This window comes from Caretta caretta, chromosome 1 (assembly GCF_965140235.1).
Source record: "Caretta caretta isolate rCarCar2 chromosome 1, rCarCar1.hap1, whole genome shotgun sequence".
Lineage (NCBI taxonomy): Eukaryota > Metazoa > Chordata > Testudines > Cheloniidae > Caretta > Caretta caretta.
In genome coordinates, this window is record NC_134206.1 from 48391253 (window position 1) to 48412721 (window position 21469).

General features: G+C 41.0%; 1 protein-coding gene across 7 annotated transcripts in view; it reads left to right on the forward strand.

Moving 5' to 3' along the window:
- The window catches only part of B3GLCT (beta 3-glucosyltransferase), a 145822-nt gene that overhangs the window by 107548 nt on the left and 16805 nt on the right, over nucleotides 1-21469 (forward strand). For 5 of the 7 annotated variants that reach the window (XM_048847064.2, XM_048847022.2, XM_048847029.2 and 2 more), the window contains 4 exons: nucleotides 2285-2354; nucleotides 12968-13081; nucleotides 14902-15001; nucleotides 20815-20934. In XM_048847064.2, coding sequence (XP_048703021.2) covers nucleotides 2285-2354; nucleotides 12968-13081; nucleotides 14902-15001; nucleotides 20815-20934 — 404 coding nt within the window. The remainder of the gene's footprint in view (nucleotides 1-2284; nucleotides 2355-12967; nucleotides 13082-14901; nucleotides 15002-20814; nucleotides 20935-21469) is intronic. The other 2 variants (XM_048847058.2, XM_048847048.2) reach the window with 2 other exon arrangements.

The following is a 21469-nucleotide window of genomic DNA, read 5'->3' on the forward strand; positions in this document are numbered from 1 at the left end:
GGCTTTAAGATTAAACTCGATAAGTTTATGGAGGAGATGGTATATGGGATAACGTGATTTTGGTAATTAAATATTCATGGTAAATAGGCCTAATGGCCTATGATGGGATGTTAGATGGGGTGGGATCTGAGTTACCCAGGAAAGAATTTTCTGTAGTATCTGGCAGGTGAATCTTGCCCATATGCTCAGGGTTTAGCTGATTGCCATATTTGGGGTCGGGAAGGAATTTTCCTCCAGGGCAGATTGGAAGAGGCCCTGGAGGTTTTTCACCTTTCTCTGTAGCATGGGACAGGGGTCAGTTGCTGGAGGATTCTCTGCTCCTTGAAGTCTTTAAACCATGATTTGAGGACTTCAATAGCTCAGACATAGGTGAGAGGTTTTTCGCAGGAGTGGGTGGGTGAAATTCTGTGGCCTGTGTTGTGCAGGAGGTCAGACTAGATGATCATAATGGTCCCTTCTGACCTTAGTATCTATGAATCTAAGCTGTGGAGCTGGGGGAGAAGCCTCCATGTAACTGCAGCTGGGTGTGTCCCTGCCTGTGTAAAGGTTTGTGTAAGTGCAGGACCAGGAGTGGTCTGCAGCTTGTCACAGCCTTCACAGTGAGAGGGGACCCAGATTGGCATGTCAGAGGGCTCAGTTCCAGGTTGCACCCCGGAGGGGCTCGTCACACCATTTCTTGTGCTTGAGGGGAGCAGTGCTTTGCATCTCGGCAATAATCTCTGTGACAGTTCAGACGTGATTAACTGTGGTCCTTGAGGATTGTCTACTCTGGGAAGATAGCACAGAGCTTGCATCCCATGGTAAGAGCGGGCCTAATGTGGCATTAAACCATCTTTGTGACCTCCAGAGTCCTAATGCCGGTCTATGTAATGGCAGCTTCCTATAGCTGTCCTATAAGCTGCAGCTCCCTATGCCCATACTTCTGAGGTGGTCCTTGGAAGGCAGCTTTATGTCTATCTTCCACAGTTCATGTGTTGGAAGAATTCTCCCCCAAGGGCTTTTAGGGATCCTTTACATTGCTCTGGCCCTCCTACCTGTATAAAGGGGCTGGAGCTGGGTGATGTTCTCACCCTGTCTGTTTGAGCAGGACAGTAGGAGTTTGGAGACCAGTCCTTCTTTACTCAGCACCTTTATTGACTCACTGTGTGACTTCAACCTCTCTGTCCCTTAGTTTCACTGTCTGGAAAATAGGGTCAATAATCATCAATTTTCTATATGAAGCACTTTGATTCTTTCAGTACAAAGGTGCTGTATAATTACAAAGTAGTATTAGTAAGGCATTTTTTAATTAGAAAAGAAAGTGATTGTACTACCATATTGTTTAATGTCTAGTGAGATAAAATCCTGACATCTACCTCAGAACTCATTACTTTCAGATAGCTTTTCACCACAAATCTCCACTTCAGTGATTTCTTCTCTCACTCTGGCATGTGATCCTTTAAAAACAAATGCAAATAGTGAAAAATCCCAAAGCACCTAAAACAAAATATCGTAGAGAAAAATGTATGAAAACATTTTTATTGCTTTTCTTGTACTGCCCTTTGTCAGCGTTTGTCTAATTTAGATTTTAAATTATTGGAAACAGGTGTGCTTTAAAGTGCTTTGCACTTCAATAACTATAAAAATGTGTTAATTATTGTCTGTATGTCAATGAATGCAGCATAACTTTATGAATATTGCTTACACCAAAACAGTTTTTTCTGATATGTAATCCTTTTTAAATTTCTGCTTCCCAACATTGGGGGAGGGATAGCTCAGTGGTTTGAGCATTGGCCTGCTAAACCGTGGGTTGTGAGTTCAAGCCTCCAGGGGGCCATTTAGGGATCTGGGGCAAAAATTGGGAATTGGTCCTGCTTTGAGCAGGGGGTTGGACTAGATGACCTCCGGAGGTCCCTTTCAACCCTGAGATTCTATGATCCTGCAGTTTCTGCATCCTACATTACAACAATTATTTTGTTACAAAGATGACCAAACGTGTGACATTTTATCAGGGTTAGTACACGAATTCCTCCTATTCATTTTCTTAATGATTTGTGTTTCTGACTCCAACTATAATACTACAACATCTGAAAACAATCATTGGACAATGTTATTTCAGTCATTTGAAAGTACTGATGCCATATCTTGACAGGTAGAAAATGTATTTTGAACTGTACTACTTAGCACTGTACACTCTGCAATGCAAAGGTATTTTCTGTTTTATTTCCAAAACATACATGTGTATACAATGTAAATTAAAAGCAGTGCCTGCAATTACATCATTCATTTTTCCATTTCCTTATAGGGAGACCCAGTGAAGAAAGAGGATATCTTTGTTGCTGTAAAAACATGCCGAAAATTTCACAGGGACAGAAGTAAGTTCTTAATTTTTCAAGACTGAAGCTGTATGTTGCATAGGTTAATGAAATTACCTTAATAGTTAATCAGCAAGCTAACATACTAGAATAAGTGTTTGTTGTATGTAGTTCTCATAACTAACTATAACTTTAACTTATAACTTTAACTGTTTGTGAAATCTCCAGGAAAATATAAAAGCTGAATAGTTCCAGTTTTCAGAATTTAACAAGATCCCCAAACTGACCTACCTTAATCCATTTATAATCTGCTTAACTATTTCATGATTTAAAAATGCCAAGTTTAAAAAATATTCCTTCAATCCCAAGTGGCCCAAACAAATGCACTGCACTCTTTCATTTCTCCCTGAATGTCACGAAGCCTTCACACTGTTGATATTCAGGGAACATTCAGAATGCCATCATTATAAATTATTGTGGCTATGTGGAAACGTAGCTATTTGCTGAGGAAAGAATTACATAGTGTTGCATTTTTATCCAAACTGTTTCTACTTCATGTTACTTTATTTAGGTTAACATTATCATTCTATGAAAAATAATAATTACTTGAAAAAAATTACCTAACACGAATATCTTGCATTCTTATCCAAACGACCATCTTCCTTTCATATTAATGGCTTCAGATTAAGTAAAATATATTTTACTTTTATACCAGGGTGTCTTATAAAAAACTTAATTCAAATAAACCAACAATTCCAAATAAACTCTGTGTAATAATTTGGGAAACAGCAATCTGGTTAGCTGTCTTGCTCCCTCCCCCAATAACAGGGGTTTGTCAAGCTCATTGCTAGGTGATCTATTTAGGTTCCAGACAAATAGCTGTTACAGGGAGGATCAAATCACTCTCAGGTTGAAGCTAATTAAGGTAGCCTGCCTAAATTAGTAGTTGTTAGGTAATAGCCAGTATTTTCTACCCCCAACATAGGGTTACATGAAACAGTCCAGTACAATTCAGGATGACACAGCTATTTAATTTACTATTTTAATGACAAATTTAGAATTAAATAATATGATTTGTCAGGATTAAACATACGACTCCTAACCAATGGAATATATGTGTGTGTGATCTTTTAGATGACAGTGTTGTTTAACCTACGGTTGTCTCAGGTATTTGAGCAACTGCTTTGTAGGAGTTGTTTTTAAATAGGTTCTATGGGCTCTGTCCACACACTTCTGTACTCTTACATGCGCAACCAGTCATCTGCTGGAGTTAAAAACAAGTGCAAGAATTCTATGGTAGAGACATCCTTTTGGTAATAAAAAATATGGGAAAAGAAAACAAAACCAAAAAGACAGATACTTATGCAGGATGGTTGTCACAATTCTTGTGGTTTCATTCATAGAATCATAGAATATAAGGGTTGGAAGGGACCCCTGAAGGTCATCTAGTCCAACCCCCTGCTCGAAGCAGGACCAAATCCCAGTTAAATCATCCCAGCCAGAGCTTTGTCAAGCCTGACCTTAAAAACCTCTAAGGAAGGAGATTCTACAACCTCCCTAGGTAACGCATTCCAGTGTTTCACCACCCTCTTAGTGAAAAAGTTTTTCCTAATATCCAATCTAAACCTCCCCCACTGCAACTTGAGACCATTACTCCTCGTTCTGTCATCTGATACCATTGAGAACAGTCTAGAGCCATCCTCTTTGGAACCCCCTTTCAGGTAGTTGAAAGCAGCTATCAAATCCCCCCTCATTCTTCTCTTCTGCAGGCTAAACAATCCCAGCTCCCTCAGCCTCTCCTCATAACTCATGTGTTCCAGACCCCTAATCATTTTTGTTGCCCTTCACTGGACTCTCTCCAATTTATCCACATCCTTCTTGAAGTGTGGGGCCCAAAACTGGACACAGCCTCAAGAATCTGTTACATGGTTGAAAAGATTAGCCATTGGTCCTACTGGCTTCGATGATTAATGTTGACACACTTGCTGGCTGCCTAGAGGTTACTTGCTTGAAGATGCTGAATCTTAAATGTTGCATGTTGCTGGATTCCTACCCATTGGTGGGCTTGCTGGGACAATGGAGGAAGCATAGGCCTCTTAGTCAGTCATTGCATAGCCAGAGGCTAGCAGCCATGACAACAGCCATTGCAGGCAAACAAGCCAGAAGCCAGTAGCAGGTCATCTTCCTAATGTTCAGTTTTTGAAGCTGGTGGTCTGACTGGTCCCGACACCTCCTCCTCCTCTCCCACCCCACCCCCGCCAACGCCCCCGCCCACACACTTTGGAACTCTTCTCAGGAGCTTCTCTCCTGTTCTGAGGCCATTGGCATTACCTAGTAGGGGCGGATTAGGTCACCTTTATGCAAACAAAGTGCCTCCCCATTCTAGTAATTTCAAGTTCAGGAAAGTCCACAGATACAGACTAACACGGCTGGTACTCTGAAACACAGATGCAAAGTTTACTCACTGACTTGGTCAGCAAGTTTAGGTGTATTTTGAGACATTTGAGGTCATGGGTCAGTTTACAGGCATTATTCGACTATCCTAAAAAGCCCTGACTCAAAAATAATTTTAAAAAAGCAAAGCTAGCAAAAAATTGGAAGTAAAATCATAGGAATAGACCAATCATACATTTACTCAGCCATGAGGGGGATGGGTTCTGTTTACAGACATTCTTATAACTTAACCTTTATATTTTGGCTCTTATCCCCTCAACTTTTGAATAGTATCTTGTTGACACACACAATCTGTGCGAAAGGTTGGACTTCAACTCAGTCAGAGTAAAAAAGTCTTTTGCTCCTAAAATCACAATTTTGGGGTTCAGGTTTTTTAATGCAAGTCTGTGTGCCTCACCCCTTGTGAGTTAGGTAAAGTTTATTGATGTTGCTAATTTGTTATTCTGTCAGAATTATGTGACTATAGTAATTGTTGCTGTTGGCATGTATTCTATAGGAAAACAGTATATTTATTAAAAAGAAGAGTTTAGATTTTAGAAACGAGATTTTTCCCCAGTTAATCTCTCTTTTTTCTTACTGTATGATGTTGACCTCCCAGGAATTAAGATGGGGGTGCAAAAGTTATGCATGGTGAATTATTCTTTGAGAAGACCATAATGGGAGGGTTGAATAAGAGGGAACTGTTAAGTGCAATTCATATTATATGAAGAAAGGACAGAAGTGGTGAAGGGAGCACCCATTATTAAATATTTACCATTTGAGCACAAATTATTTTAATAATTTAGGGTGATATATATTATGTTAGAGCTAAAAAAAGGAACCAAAGGCTTTAAAGGCTGGGAGACATGAATGCACAGTATAAACATCCTTCAAGGAACACATGTTGAAGACGGAGGAAAATTCTTGAACTTTCCTCACAGCTTCCAGTGTTACACAGTGAAGGATAAGCTCACCCAAGAATGTGAAAGATTAATGGATTCCAGCTTCAGAAAGCTCCTTTTTTCCAGTAAGTCATTTTTTTATTATACGCCAAAAGCTACAATAATGGAACATTAAGGCTGAGAATTTAATTACATGTAACTGAGGGCATTTAAAATTAAGAATTTACCACAACTTTAACTCTCCCTTTTGCATGTATGCATTTTATGATCACATTAAAAGAATAAAATGTACCTCCAAGGTTTTAGAAAGAGGCGCAGTTCAAATATAAACCAGGAGCACAGAGTTGAGTTAGAATCATAGAATATTAGGGTTGGAAGAGACCTCAGGAGGTCATCTCATCCAATCCCCTATTTAAAGCAGGACCAACACCAACTAACTCATCCCAGCCAAGGCTTTGTCAAGCCGGGCCTTAAAAATCTCTAAGGATGGAGATTCCACCACCTCTGTAGATAACCCATTCCAGTGCTTCACCACCCTCCTAGTGATATAGTGTTTCCTGATATCCAACTAGACCTCCGCCACTGCAACTTGAGACCATTGCTTCTTGTTCTGTCATCTGCCACCACTGAGAACAGCTGAGCTCCATCCTCTTTGGAACCCCCTTTCTGGTAATTGAAGGCTGCTATCAAATCCCGCTTCATTCTTCTCTTCTGCAGACTAAACAAGCCCAGTTCCCTCAGCCTCTCCTCATACGTCATGTGCCCCAACCCCATAATAATTTTCATTGCCCTCTGCTGGACATTCTCTAATTTGTCCACATCCCTACTGTAGTGAGGGGACCAAAACTGGACGCAGTACTCCAGGTGCAGCCTCACCAGTGCCAAATAGAGGGGAATAATCACTTCCCTTGGTTTGCTAGCAATGCTCCTACTAATACAGCCCAATATGCCACTAGCCTTCTTGGCAACAAGGGCACACTGCTGACTCACATCCAGCTTCTCGTCCACTGTAATCCCCAGGTCCTTTTCTGCAGAACTGCTGCTTAGACAGTCGGTCTCCAGCCTGTAGCGGCACATGGGATTCTTCCTTCCTAAGTGCAGGACTCTGCACTTGTCCTTGTTGAACGTCACCAGATTTCTTTTGGCCCAATCCTCCAATTTGTCTAGGTCACTCTGGACCCTAATCCCTACCCTCCATCGTATCTACCTCTCCCCCCAGTTTAGTGTCATCTGCAAACTTGCTGACGGTGCAATTAATCCCATCATCCAGATCATTAATAAAGATGTTGAACAAAACCGGCCCTAGGACCGACCTCTGGGGCACTCTGCTTGATACCAGCTGCCAACTAGACATCGAGCTGTTGATCACTAAATTTGCTTAAGAACTTTTGGTAAAAATTTGCATTTATAGTTAGAATAAAGTACATTTTCTTTGTATTTATTGCCATATAATGCAACATTATGCAATGTGGAGTGATCAAGTAGTGAAAGTCACTTTGAAATATGTACAAGGAGGCAGACTTAAGGTGATGGGAACTTCCTGTGTTCAGTGCAATTCAAATCTCAACCTTAATAATGTATTGACATAACTTTTTGCATATATTTACTTTTGGGGTTTTGCTGCAATTTGCAAAAAAATAAAAACATTTTAAAAAGGGCACCGAAATATTTTTAAAAACAGTATCTTCTAGAGCAGAATGTTACTGCAGTGGAATCATATCTTCTACAGATCTTAAAGCTTTGTTCATTTTTGTTCACCAATTCTCTCCATTCTTAAACAGCAGTTATCTTTTTGTGCACTTTAATTCTTAAACTGATTATTATTCAGGCAAGAATAAGCAACTCTTGTAACTACTTATGTGAATAGAGCATAGTACAGGAAAGCAAACATCAAATCAAGTACGATTGTTCTTTATGAAGAATCCACTTAGCTGTCAAGAGTTTGTAATGTTTCTGTGCCATACAGTACACATTTTCTGGTCAGCCATGAACCCTCCAGTTTCTCAATTAATGTTCTTTCAACAATTATCAATAGTTTTCTTGCACTGTTGGGGTGCACTGGCAGAAGTGTGGGGTGCAGAAAGGTTGGAGTACAGGGACTTGGGGTGTAGTGACACTGCTGGGGCTGCAGGGGCTTGGGGTGCATTGGCAGAGCTGGAGGCACATTGGGGGTTGAGGTGCACTGACAGAGCTGGGGTATGTCATACCTCTTGCCTTCCCTCACTGAAGCCCCAAATCCCTCTCCTCCTATTTTCCCCATTCCCCCACCTTCTAATACCCCTCCCCTTCCAGGAAACATTCACATGTCTATTTTTTTCCCAGAAATTACTTGGATTGCATTCCCCCCCCCAAAAAATTGCCACCCATTACTCACAAATTGTAGAAACCTTCCACCATTCAGTTCAAAACTCCTTTTTGTCATAGGTTAGAATAGATGCATTAACTGAAGGATGAATTCATAGCAAGCCAGAGGACTGTTCATTCATCCAGTCATTAATACCTTAGTTTAACAGTACCAGCAGAAGGAAACCATGTGGCTTTTTTGGGGAGGGGGGGGTGACGGGTCTGGCAGCGCAGCGCCCCTTTGTGGCAGGGGTGGATGGGGTGTCGGGGCCTCACCGCTCTTACTTTCCCACGCCCGTCCTGTAAGGGCATTCCAACGTGGCCTAATGGCCGGTTTCCCTGTGCTCGCCCCTCAGTCGGGGTAGCGGGTCTTAACGGCTTGAGTCCATGGGTCGCCCTGAGTATCGGGCGGTGTGGCCTGACGGCCAGGGTCCACATAAATCGCTCCCCGCATTGGAGCAGTTTTGTGGCCAGAGTCTATACCTTCCCCCTCGCAAGCGGGGTGGTGCGGCCTAGCTGCCAGAGTCTATACCATCCCCCTCGCAAGCAGGGGTGGTGCGGCCTAGCGGCTGGACTCTAGATAACTCGCCCCACACGTCAAGGCAGTGTGGCCCAACGGCCCGAGTCCATATAAATCCCTCTCAGGCAGGGAAGTGTATCCCAGGGGTGGGGACCTGGGCCCGCCCTCTCCACCGGGTCCCGACCCAGGGTTCTCCTATTGGCAGGGTTTCCCCACGCGCTTAGCTCGGCGGGGATCCGCCCGCAACATGCTGAGCGTCAGTGCAGCTTTAAAGGTGCCCGTCTCTAAAATGCCCCTGGGTCACTTCTTTCCCTCAATGTCATCTTCTCCACTCCGGGGGGGGGGGGGGGTGGAATCCTCCGGTCCGTCCCCTCCTTCCAAAACCTCCATCTGGGATGTTGGGTGTGTCCCGGCTTGGTTGGCCCCTGGATCCGGGAGCTTTGGGTGTGCCTCCTTTTCCTCCAGTGGTCAGCCCAGACTGAGCACCTTTGCAGGCTTTTATACCTATTCTCCAGTTGGAGCATGCCCAGCAGGGCTTCCAGGGTGGGGCTTTCTCTCCCAGAAAGGAAGGGTGTTAACCCCTGCGATACCAGTGCAGGGCCACTCAGCCCCGTCACGGGGGGGAAGGAGTTGTAGCTCAGGGATTCCTTGGTCAAATGATCCCAAATTTGGATCACTTATGCTGTCCCGCACCCACATGAGGCTCACCAAATTACAAAGCAGTCCAATTAACTGTTCATATTTTAAAGCACTTACAAGAGTTGAACTTCTAAGCATTCAAAATGGCAGGAATGGAAACCCTCAGGCCGTTTTTCTGTATTGTTACATGAGCAGTGTTAAAATGTACATTTTCCTAAATACTGTTCTCAAATTGAGTCCCACCAAAGATGTAGTGGGTGCCATGCACTACCTTGGATAAAACTCAACAGAATGGGACAATTTGATCCGCATCACATTAATCAGTTGATCTCCAGCTCTGGGCAAAAAAACCCCCAAACATCTACAATTTTTTTAAAATGTTAATTTTGTCAGGCTTATATCTCTGGAAACCCTGGCTCAAATGACTCCAGATGACTAACCCTACCCTGTACCCTCCTGAGGCACACCAAATTTTAAAGAAAATCTGACTAAGCATGTCGATTTTAGAAGAGTTAGAAAGGTACACCTTTAAACAGATGTCATGATGCAAACTTAACTATAGTGGCACTCCCACACCACTGTAATCATTGTTACCACAGCATTATAAACAAAATCTAACACAGAGGTAAAGGTAATAAATTCCATAGCCTGGTCAGCATTTATTTAAACATCTTGTAGAAAGGTGTTGGATTAAATCCTTCATACAATATGAATGACAATACACTAATATTTTATGAGAAGTTTTATTTTTATGTAAAACTCACCCAACCACTCGTGGCTTGTCTTTTACAGAACAATAAAGCTGCCTCTCCTAAATACTGTGGTACTGAAAAGAACAGAATAAGTGTTAGGGTCATGATGCTTTATTTAGAGGCTGCATTTTCATTACCATGCCACTGAATATATCAGCTACCAGGCATCCAACTGTTATGGGTTCGATTTAGTTTATAACACGAGATGTCAAATAACATAGGTTTAATCAATTTACGAGTAAAAGACAAAACAAACGGCATAATACAGAAAGGAAGGCCAATATGCGGTCAACCAATCCGGGACACCACAATGCAGCTGGTCGGCTGTCTCAAAGTTAGGAGCCTAACCCCTCCGGGATGTTTTCAACAAACAGAAGATTTCACAATTTCTTTGAATTATTTTAAATCTAATGACAGGTTTCAGGCTCGTATACCTGCACATCCACCAATGTGATATATGCCATCATGTGCCAGCAATGCCCCTCTGCCATGTACATTGGTCAAACTGGACAGTCTCTACGTAAAAGAATAAATGGACACAAATCAGATGTCAAGAATTATAACATTCATAAACCAGTCGGAGAACACTTCAATCTCTCTGGTCACGCAATCACAGACATGAAGGTCGCTATCTTAAAACAAAAAAACTTCAAATCCAGACTCCAGCGAGAAACTGCTGAATTGGAATTCATTTGCAAATTGGATACTATTAATTTAGGCTTAAATAGAGACTGGGAGTGGCTAAGTCATTATGCAAGGTAGCCTATTTCCTCTTGTTTTTTCCTACCACCACCCCCCCAGATGTTCTGGTTTAACTTGGATTTAAACTTGGAGAGTGGTCAGTTTGGATGAGCTATTACCAGCAGGAGAGTGAGTTTGTGTGTGTATGGGGGTGGGGGGGATGTGAGAAAACCTGGATTTGTGCTGGAAATGGCCCACCTTAATTATGCACATTGTAGGGAGAATGGTCACTTTGGATGAGCTATTACCAGCAGGATAGTGAGTTTGTGTGTGTGGTTTTTGGGAGGGGGGTGAGGGGGTGAGAGAACCTGGATTTGTGCAGGAAATGGCCCAACTTTATTATCATGCACATTGTGTAAAGAGTTGTCACTTTGGATGGGCTATCACCAGCAGGAGAGTGAATTTGTGTGGGGGGGTGGAGGGTGAGAAAACCTGGATTTGTGCTGGAAATGGCCCACCTGATGATCACTTTAGATAAGCTATTACCAGCAGGACAGTGGGGTGGGAGGAGGTATTTTTTCATATTCTCTGTGTATAAATAAAGTCTGCTGCAGTTTCCACGGCATGCATCCGATGAAGTGAGCTGTAGCTCACGAAAGCTCATGCTCAAATAAATTGGTTAGTCTCTAAGGTGCCACAAGTACTCCTTTTCTTTTTAAATCTAATACATCTTTCTTATATATATTGTTTGACGTGTTTTCAAAGCCAAAGTGATGCCCATAATGGTCTGTACCTGGTAGATGGGGCATAGTTTGTAAGACACACATTTAACACTCTTTACACAAACCCTGCACATAATCAGGACAGAGATTTGCAACAGTTTCTTATCTTTGTTTTGAACATTTGTGGTAAATGAAGGGGAGAGGGGCTAGCTCCCTTTTATGGACACCCAGCCAGCCAGCTAGCTATAAAATCCCTCTTAGTAGCTGTTCTCTACTTGTTTTACCTGTAAAGGGTTAAAAAGTCTCTCTGCTATGTATAGGTAAAAGGAAGTGACTGGGCATCTGGCCAAAAGAGCCAATGGGAAGGCTAGAACTTTTTAAAATTGAAACAAGACTCCTCTTTTGTCTGTCTGTGTTGTTCTCCTGGGGAGAGGGGAACAGAGCAGCAATGCTGTAAGAAGCTTTGGGCCAGGTATGAAAAATCATCTGTATCATACCTAGAAAAACTACTCATTTGAAACCCCAGATATGTAAGTAGATCAGGAAATGTCTAGGAAGACGCGATTAGGTTATCTCTTTTATTTCTTTATTTACATTCCTGGTTAATAGCTCTGTTTTGAGAGAGCTCAGTTTTGCAAATTTTCAGTATAATTCCATTCCTTTTAGGTGGAGCTATACTTGCAGCATAAGCAATGTATGTAACTAAAACTTTCCAAGCAGTGTTTTTCCACTTTGCCTTTGGCCTCACTGCAAAGCACTTTGTTTGTTTTAATTTGGTCAATACAGCCATTTAAATAAACAGTAGCTACTTATGTTTCTAAATTAGCTGTTACCAGTCAAGAAAGATCTTGGCGGATTATCATGGATAATTTTCTGAAAACATCCACTCAGTGTGCATTGCAGTGAAAAAAGCTAACAGAATGTTAGGAACCATTTGGAAAGGGATAGAAAATAAGATAGTAAATAGCATAATGCCACTATATAAATCTATGGTATGCCCACACCTTGAATATTGTGTGCACTTCTAGTTGCCCCATCTCAAAAAAATATATTAGAATAGGAAAAGGTACAGAGAATGGCAACAAAAATGATTAAAGATATGGAACAGCTTTCCTCTGAGGAGAAATTAAAAAGACAGGGACTTTTCAGCTTGGAAAAGAGACAACTAAGTTGGGGGGAATATGATAGAGGTCTATAAAGTCATGAATGGTGTGGAAAAAGTGAATAAGGAAGTGCTGTTTCCTCCTTCACATAACACAAGAACAAGTGGTCATCCAATGAAATTAATATTCAGCAGATTTAAAACAAACAAAAAGGACTGACTTCTTCACACACGGCACAGTAAACCTGTGGAACTCATTGCCAGGGGATGTTGTGAAGGCCAAAATTATGACTGGATTTAAAAAAGAATTAGGTAAGTTCATGGAGGATAGGTCAATGAATGGCTATTAGGCAAGAAGGTCAGGCATGCAACCCCATGCTGCGAGTGTCGTTAGCCTCCGACTGCCAAATGCTGCAAGTGTACAACAGGGCATGGATCACTTGATGACTGCCTGGTTCATTCTCTCTGAAGCACCTTGGCATTGGCCACTGTCAGAAGACAGGATACTAGACTAGATGGACCATTGGTCTGACCTAGTATGGCCATTCTTATGTTTCAATATGACTAATTATTTTGCAGTACCGATTGTAAAGCAGACCTGGGAAGGTGAGGCTGCCGTTGTTGAATATTATAGTGATTATGCAGAGACCTCCATTCCTACTATAGATTTAGGAGTACCTAATACTGAAAGAGGTAAGCTTCTAATATTATCTTTGCAGAAAGTTTCATTGTATGAGTATGATAAGTTTTCAAGGTGAAATGTCTATTCAGTGTATAGTAAGTTATGCTGAAGTATTACATTTTTGTTACACAGTCCCCGGAAGTAAAAATAAACTAAAAATTCTTCCTACTAACCACACAAAACAAGAGAAGGTGGGAGAATACAGTTCCTTTGGACAGAATCATTTTCTTATGATTTGGTGCCTAGCTACTATGGAAGTGGACACAGTACAAATGCCTGAGTGGACAGTTTTCTGCCTGTTGAAATGTTTCCTTCTGCCACCACTATTCTATCAGTCTTGTGATGAACAAGGTTGTTAAAGGTTTCAGAGTAGCAGCCGTGTTCATCTGTATCCGCAAAAAGAAAAGGAGTACATGTGGCACCTTAGAGACTAACAAATTTATTTGAGCATAAGCTTTTGTGAGATACAGCTCACGAAAGCTTATGCTCAAATAAGGTTGTTACAGTAGCAGTGTCAGAATGATACATTCATAACAGAAGACCTTATATGATGTCAACTGGTTGCTGTAGCATGAAGCACTTACAAAATGGTTTCAAAGTAATATGTAAAAAGAAAAGGAGTACTAGTGGCACCAATTGGTTAGTCTCTAAGGTGCCACTAGTACTCCTTTTCTTTTTGCGAATACAGACTAACATGGCTGCTACTCTGAAAGTAATATGTGCCTACATCTAGTACACCTGTGTTTTTAAACATTAAAACTAAATGGAAAAATCAAACAGTATTTTCTCTGAGCATGTAACATAGTAGTTTAAAGTAATAATTTAGGGTGCCCTTGAATAGAAAAAAGCCTTCAATACTATGGCTTCAGTGGTTTGTTCATTCTCATTTTCTTACACCAAGTGAAGTGTGTGAAAGAAGGCATTTCTCTTCACTGGATAGCATAGAACTGGAAACATTTGCTGTAAATCCATTTTTATTATGTTAATGGCTTCAAAAAACAAGTAAAGATAAATAGAGGTTCTCAATGCCAGGAGGAAAGAAAAGAGAAGTTTTTAACCAAAAATATTCTGCTGTGTGTCAAAAAATGTTTTTGTTGAAAAAAATCCCAACTATAATTCCTCAATCTTATTTATTTATTACAAGACACATTCATAGTGTTAATTGCTTCTGAAATGCTTCTGAAATATCTCTCCTGAACACAAGTGATTTTTAGTGAGTATTAGTGGTTTACAGTTTGATCTTCCTGGAAGACATTTTTAGCTTTAACTAAGCTTGTATGACACTTTATTTCTCTTGCCATTTTGATTCTAATCAAGAACATCTCACTTACCAGCTGTAAAACATTGCTTTGTATTAAATTCTAAATCTTTTGCTAAGAAGCTATCAGGAGCCATGATTTAATCTGAGTTAATGCCTATACATTTGATTATTCCATTGGTTGGTTGTGCCTACTCAAGTCTTAAAAAAACAAATCTAAAACAAATCCCCCAGCAGGCCAGTGGTAGACTAGGGAATAGAACCCAGATGTCTGGAATCATAGTCTAGTGCCCTACTCTGTAGGCCACATTGCATCATAGAAAGCAGCCTCTTGGGGATCACATCCAAATTGAAAGCACTCTCTACAATACAAATTGAAATTTGGATCCTTGGCTCCTTTGCCAGTTTGCCATTATCTGCAAAAACATGTTTCAACACCTTGGTCAATACTGTATTATCTAGTAAAATGTATCATTCAGTTTAATTTATAAATAATTGTACACACACACACACACACGCACTCTCTCTCTCAAAAACAATATACGTCCTTTCTCTTATTCCTCCCCCTTTTAGGTCATTGTGGGAAGACTTTTGCCATTTTGGAAAGATTTTTGAATCACAGCTCTTCCAAAACACCATGGTTAGTCATTGTGGATGATGACACCTTAATAAGGTACAAATTACAGTATTTCAGAAATGCTCTTAATTTGTATTAATAAGAGTTTTAGAAATATTTATTTTTATTTATACTCCAATAAATAGGAGCACTATCTTTTGCTCCATATATTCCTGGATTCCTTTTAAAAATACAGTTTACTCTTATAAAATCTCCTATAACAAATAATTTATACACATAATAATCTGTCACTACTTTGAAAATGTGACAGTCATACGTTGCAATCTGTTGATAAAAGAGCATATAAGGCATTAGCTGGTTGTGACTAACTTTAAGTTAACACATTTTCTAATACAGTGCATTTTCCTGATGTGGAGTAGATCCCAGAGGATAAGGGCTCCAAACCCATGCTTAGTCCTAACAGCCAACCATACCTATGTCTAGGGCTTGGCTTTGTTAGGAAATTGTCATGTTCGAATCTAGAATCTAATTTTCTAAAAAAGAAAAGCCCTAGAAATGTTTACTGTATGTCTCTTTCAAAGTAGATTAGTAAAGTATATTTTGTTATTGCTTTCAAAGAAATATCAAGTCGGTAATTTGAACAGTCATGCAGAAGCGGAAAAATACACATTTACTACTTTACATTCAACACATTTTGAAGGGAAATTAATGCTGAAGAACTGACATGGAGTAATGGTGATCCCACAGTGATGAATGAGGAATAAATTAAATTTCCTGTTTCGTCGAAAAATACAAATTCATAGAATATCAGGGTTGGAAGGGACCTCAGGAGGTCATCTAGTCCAACCCCCTGCTCCAAGTAGGACTAATCCCCAATTAAATCATCCCAGCCAAGGCTTTGTCAAGCCTGACCTTAAAAACTTCTAAGGAAGGAGATTCTACCACCTCCCTAGGTAACGCATTCCAGTGTTTCACCACCCTCCTAGTGAAAAAGTTTTTCCTAATATCCAACCTAAACCTCCCCCACTGCAACTTGAGACCATTACTCTTTGTCCTGTCCTCTTCTACCACTGAGAATAGTCTAGAACCATCCTCTCTGGAACCACCTCTCAGGTAGTTGAAAGCAGCTGTCAAATCCCCCCTCATTCTTCTCTTCTGCAGGCTAAACAATCCCAGTTCCCTCAGCCTCTCCTCATAAGTCATGTGTTCCAGACCCCTAATCATTTTTGTTGCCCTTCGCTGGACTCTCCAATTTATCCACATCCTTCTTGTAGTGTGGGGCCCAAAACTGGACACAGTACTCCAGATGAGGCCTCACCAATGTCGAATAGAGGGGGACGATCACGTCCCTCGATCTGCTCGCTATGCCCCTACTTATACATCCCAAAATGCCATTGGCCTTCTTGGCAACAAGGGCACACTGCTGACTCATATCCAGCTTCTCGTCCACTGTCACCCCTAGGTCCTTTTCCGCAGAACTGCTGCCTAGCCATTTGGTCCCTAGTCTGTAGCTGTGCATTGGGTTCTTCCGTCCTAAGTGCAGGACCCTGCACTTATCCTTACTGAACCTCATCAGATTTCTTTTGGCCCAATCCTCCAATTTGTCTAGGTCCCTCTGTATCCTATCCCTGCCCTCCAGCGTATCTACCACTCCTCCCAGTTTAGTATCATCCACAAATTTGCTGAGAGTGCAATCCACACCATCCTCCAGATCATTTATGAAGATATTGAACAAAACCGGCCCCAGGACCGACCCCTGGGGCACTCCACTTGACACCGGCTGCCAACTAGACATGGAGCCATTGATCACTACCCGTTGAGCCCGACAATCTAGCCAACTTTCTACCCACCTTATAGTGCATTCATCCAGCCCGTACTTCTTTAACTTGCTGACAAGAATACTGTGGGAGACCATGTCAAAAGCTTTGCTAAAGTCAAGAAACAATACATCCACTGCTTTCCCTTCATCCACAGAACCAGTAATCTCATCATAGAAGGCGAATTGTCGAACCCAAAGTAGAATTGGGGACATAGAATTGTCGAACCCAAAGTGTTTTGCAGAACACCTTGAGTTTAACAACCTTATGTTGAACCACAGGCAGGCTTCTATCAGAACCTTGTGTGGTTTCCTGGGGCTGCTGGGGAGCCTGGGCTTTTAGGGTCAGTGGACTGCCCCAGAGCCAGGGACTCCAGGGTTTGTAGCTCGGGAGCAGCCCTGCCCTGCGACCTGCTCCAAAAAACCCAGTGCTTCCAGGATCTCCAGCTGTGGGGCAATCCCACCATGTCTCAGGGCTTCCAGGCCACCATGAAGCTGGGAGCCTAGAAGTCCTGGGACCCAGGTTCTAACAGGGCTTAGCTCCCAACTTGATAGAAGGAGCCTCAGGCTCTAGGGGCTTCCAGGTTCAGTGCCTTGGGTCAGGAGCCTGGAAGTCCTGGTACGGACTGCCCAGAGAGTTTAGGGAGCCAGCTGATCCAGCAGTCTGGAAGCTCTGAAGCCCCAGCTCAAGACAATCTGCATAGTGGGTCTGTCCAGGCGCTATAGACCCTAGAAGGTCCAGCAACTACAAATTGAAAAATTGATACAATTATTGTCAGTTTCACCTCTCCTGTTCAGTGGTAGGTAGTAGTGAAACTGACAAGAATGTCTGTTTCACCCAGCATTTGCCAAGGTCATAGGAAGCATTTTTTGTTCAGAAACACAATGTTTTCAAATAAAATGTTTCAGACTCCTCAGTTCATGTGTAATTCTCAAATTAGACTGAAACCAGATTTCAAAATATCAAAAATTCCCATGAACCAAAAATTCCAACTTTTGGACAGTTCATGCCTAATTAAATGAAGCTTAGCAAGTAGCAGGGTCAGTGTGCTATTACTAAGGCTATGTTTAGGTCATGGAAGTCACAGAAGTCATGGAATCCGTGACTTCCAGAGGCCACCCTGATATTCTCTGCTTCAGCCTCAGGGGCTGAGGGACTGGAGCTGACAGCCAGCAGGGCCCTGGGAGGCTTCCAGTGACAGGCAAGAGCCTCCTTGTGAGGCCCCCTGCACGGTTCCAGCAACAGGCAACAGCCTCCAGAGGGGGCCCTCCTCAGGGTTCCGGCAGTGGGCAATAGTCTTGCGTGGGGGGCGCCTTGAGCGAGCGATTGTGGGTGTCCCATTTTCTCTTTGGGAAATATGGTCACCCTGCCTCGGGCACAGGGGGAACCCCACAGCTCCCAGTTACCACATTGGTGGGGGAAACCATGTAGCCGCAGTAGGAAAAGTCACAGAAAGGTCACAGCTTCCGTGAATTTTTGTATATTGCCCGTGACCTATCCATGACTTTTAGTAAAAATAACCATGACCAAAATCTTAGCCTTAGCTATTACATTTCAAAAAAAGAAATCCAGGATAAGATTGAACCAATTAAGAAGCATGACTCAAAAGTTCTGATTAAAATTGGATTTGATACATGTAGCAGAAAATTAGATCAGCATGTTGAAAGATGGTGAATCTGTAACAATTGGCGCTTGTTGAGATAGAAAATGAACTTACATTGCTTCTGTGACACTGAGATACAAGAGAACAGGACAAAGTAATCAGATATCAGCATCATGGGCCCCTGAACATGAGGAAAAATGGGTCAAGACAACAACAACATTCTTAAGGTAAATCATATGACAAAAGAGGAATTTGCGAAGGGCTCACTATAAGTAATGAGTTTGTTACAGCTGAATTTGCCAGTTACCATACAAGGAAAAGGAGACATTCTACAGACTCTGTATAGGAAAGAGAAATATATGGATTATAAAAATAACAAGATTGCTATAACCTAGTGATGAGAATTGAAAATCAGAAAAAATAAGTTTGTCACAGCCCCAATAAAAATCAGTCGAGTGTTAGGAGTTGATTTATTATTTGGTATCCTGGTAAACTGAAGATTACATGTCGATAATAATTTTACCCTTCCGACTGGAAACAGTGGACTAGACTGAAAAATTGTAACAAAAGATGGCTAGTTTTTAACGGTACTGATTTAAGTGACTCTTAGATTGCATAATAAAGTTGAATTTTTACCCCATTTACATTGCAAGGAACTAGTTTGATAGCACCTACCATCATCTGTACTATAGTAATTTCTCAGCATATTTTCCATACCAGATCACAAAAACTGATGCTCATTACTTTGGAGATTACTGTAAAAAAAAAATCACATAATTCCTCATTCTTTTTGACTGAACAAAAGAAAGGACGGGAATTAAAAAAGGAAGAGAATTTAATTATAGCTAATAGATAGCTATTGAAATCTTAATTCTATATGGTATGAGTACACTATGATCAATGAAGCTATTATCCAAAGACTGCATTAATGTTTTGGGGGAGGATATAGTGAAGTAAGAATTTTAACAAGTGTTCCAGTTTGTTACCTGTGTTGATGATAAATCATTTGACAAGAGAGATTCCGACTCTGGTTTAGAGAATGAATAATTCAGTTACAAAATCCAGATGTAATTATTCTGCCTTTATAGCAATTTTGAAATGATTTATGAAGCTGTTAAAGGTATCTCTTTTCTCTAAGTACTTTGTGGGATACATCACAACCAGTTTTAAGAGATAAAGGAGTAGTTCAAAAGTATAAAGATATTGCATATAAAGTATGGAAATAGAGGTTATAAAAAGAAGTAGAAATAGAGGTTTAAAAAGAAAAATAGTAGTAAACAGGTTTAGAACCAGATTATTTAGTGTTTAATAGTACCTTACACCATACATATGGAGCAAAGCGCTACCCATTGTGCATAAAGGTATTGAATCTGCCATTTGAAAGGTCAGGGGAACAGCTTTTAAAACAATAGGATCAGATTATTTTTTTTAAAAGAAAAAAATATGGAATGTTTGTATATGTACACACATGCAATGATTCCTGTCCATAGTTTGTGGTTGAACTAGAGCAGTGGTTCTCAACCAGGGGTCTGCATACCCCTGGGGGGTAAACAGAGGTCTTCTAAGGGGCACATCAGCTCATCTAGATATTTGCCTAGTTTTACAACAGGCTACATAAAAAAGCACTAGTGAAGTCAGTACAAACTAAAATATCGTACAAACAAACTGAGAAAGTAAGCAATTTTTCAGTAATAGTGTTCTGTGACACTTTTGTATTGCTATGTCTGATTTTGCAAGCAAATAGTTTGTAAATGAGATAAACTTGGGGTACACAAGACAAATCAGACTCCTGAAAGGGGTAAAGTAGTGTGGAAGAAAAGGGAGAGAGGGATAGCTCAGTGGTTTGAGCATTAGCCTGCTAAACCCAAGGTTGTGAGTTCAATCCTTAAGGGAGCCATTTACGGATCAGGGCAAAAATTGGGGATTGGTCTTGCTTTGAGCTGGGGGTTGGACTAGATGACCTCCTGAGGTCCCTTCCAACCCTGATATTCTATGATTCTAAGAGTTGAGAACCACTGAGCTAGAGCACCCTTTTTGCAATTTGTGTTAGTTTAGCTGTAAAATCACTTTAGAGTAGCATGAAGAGGCCCAAGCAAGGACTGTCTTTGCTTTGGGATCCTGATCCTACTTAGGACTCTTGTTGTTACTGTCATATAAATAACAATAATAAAAATAAGGCCAATTTTGGTACAGATCACTGCAGTACTCTGTTAGCCTTTCAGTCTTCGAAAATTCTGCCTCTCCACCCTTCTTTCAGTGTAGTCTGGAAAAATCCAAGTATACTTTAAAATTGAAGACTCAGTGTTGCTGCAGAACTAATTGTTTCTTTTGATAAATGTTTCATGAACAATCTAGTTAATCATTTGAAGTATTATGAATTATTTTTCAAAGGAAATGGCCTAATTAGCTTTAAACTTCCATTACCAAGTTCAGATTGCCTGTCTATATCTGATTTCATATATTTTTAATAAAATGGACTCTCATTTTAGTATCTTTAGGCTCCGGAAATTACTCAGCTGCTATGACCCAAATGAACCAGTGTTTCTTGGAGAGCGTTATGGCTACGGATTGGGAACAGGAGGATATAGTTATATCACTGGCGGAGGAGGGTAACTTACTTTATTTCAAATCCTACTGAGAGCTGACTAAACCACTCACTCCTCCAATGCAAATGTTTTGGAATATTAGAGATAACAAAGAGGTGACAAGAATAATGTTGTTTTATCACATGATATAATGTAAAAAGAAAAGGAGTACTTGTGGCACCTTAGAGACTAACCAATTTATTTGAGCATAAGCTTTCGTGAGCTACAGCTCACTTCATCGGATGCATACTGTGGAAAGTATAGAAGATCTTTTTATACACACAAACCATGAAAAAATGGGTGTTTACCCCTACGAAAGGTTTTCTCTCCGCCCACCCCACTCTTCTGCTGGTAATAGCTTATCTAAAGTGATCACTCTCCTTACAATGTGTATGATAATCAAGTTGGGCCATTTCCAGCACAAATCCAGGTTTTCTCTCAACCTCCCCTCCCCGCCCCAAACCCACTCTCCTGTTGGTAATAGCTTATCTAAAGTGATCACTCTCCTTACAATGTGTATGATAATCAAGGTGGGCCATTTCCAGCACAAATCCAGGGT